Here is a 568-nt window from a genome sequence, read left to right on the forward strand (position 1 = left end):
TATAAACTAGAGACATCTTATAAAATACATATTTGTAATGATTTTTGTTGTTCTGTTCACAATTGTTTCTATTCTGTTCCAAGTTTCAAAACTGAGTTACAAGAATTCCTTGTGGAACTTTTATCCTGAAATGCAGTTTTGCCCGTAAATGCAGGCTGGAAAACACAAGGCTTGCACAGGTACAGATCAAAGGAGCATCATTCCAGGCAGCAGTGTTGAACACTTGCCGTAGTCTGACACAAGGAGCAGGCAGCTGCTGTGGCAGCTGCTGTCATGGAAATCATACACAGAGGGGCAAAACAGATGCTTGTCTCTGATCTGACCTGCAGTGTCAGACCTCCCAGTGAAAAGCACCATATTGGAGTTTGAAGACAAAGGACAGAATTCTTTGGTACACGTGGTCACAAACAAGACTTCACTCTTCATTGATTTTCACTAATTTTAATGGAGTTTGTAGAGAATTCTTTCCCTCTACTTACAAAAATCATTACAAAGGGGGAAAAACAAGAGGACAATTTACCTCACAGTCCTTGATCTTGGCAGCCCACCAATGAAGATTGGGTCCTTA

At 40.7% G+C, this 568-nt stretch overlaps 1 protein-coding gene across 1 annotated transcript in view; it reads right to left on the reverse strand.

Moving 5' to 3' along the window:
- The window catches only part of LAMA1 (laminin, alpha 1), a gene marked incomplete at its 5' end in the record, with an annotated part of 69,809 nt that overhangs the window by 14,183 nt on the left and 55,058 nt on the right, over nt 1-568 (reverse strand). The window contains 1 exon segment of the mRNA XM_010156098.1: nt 521-568. This exon segment is cut by the window's right edge and continues 12 nt beyond it. Within this exon segment, the coding sequence (XP_010154400.1) occupies nt 521-568 (48 nt within the window).

The sequence above is a fragment of the Eurypyga helias genome, unplaced genomic scaffold (genome assembly GCF_000690775.1).
Source record: "Eurypyga helias isolate BGI_N326 unplaced genomic scaffold, ASM69077v1 scaffold5517, whole genome shotgun sequence".
Taxonomy (NCBI): domain Eukaryota; kingdom Metazoa; phylum Chordata; class Aves; order Eurypygiformes; family Eurypygidae; genus Eurypyga; species Eurypyga helias.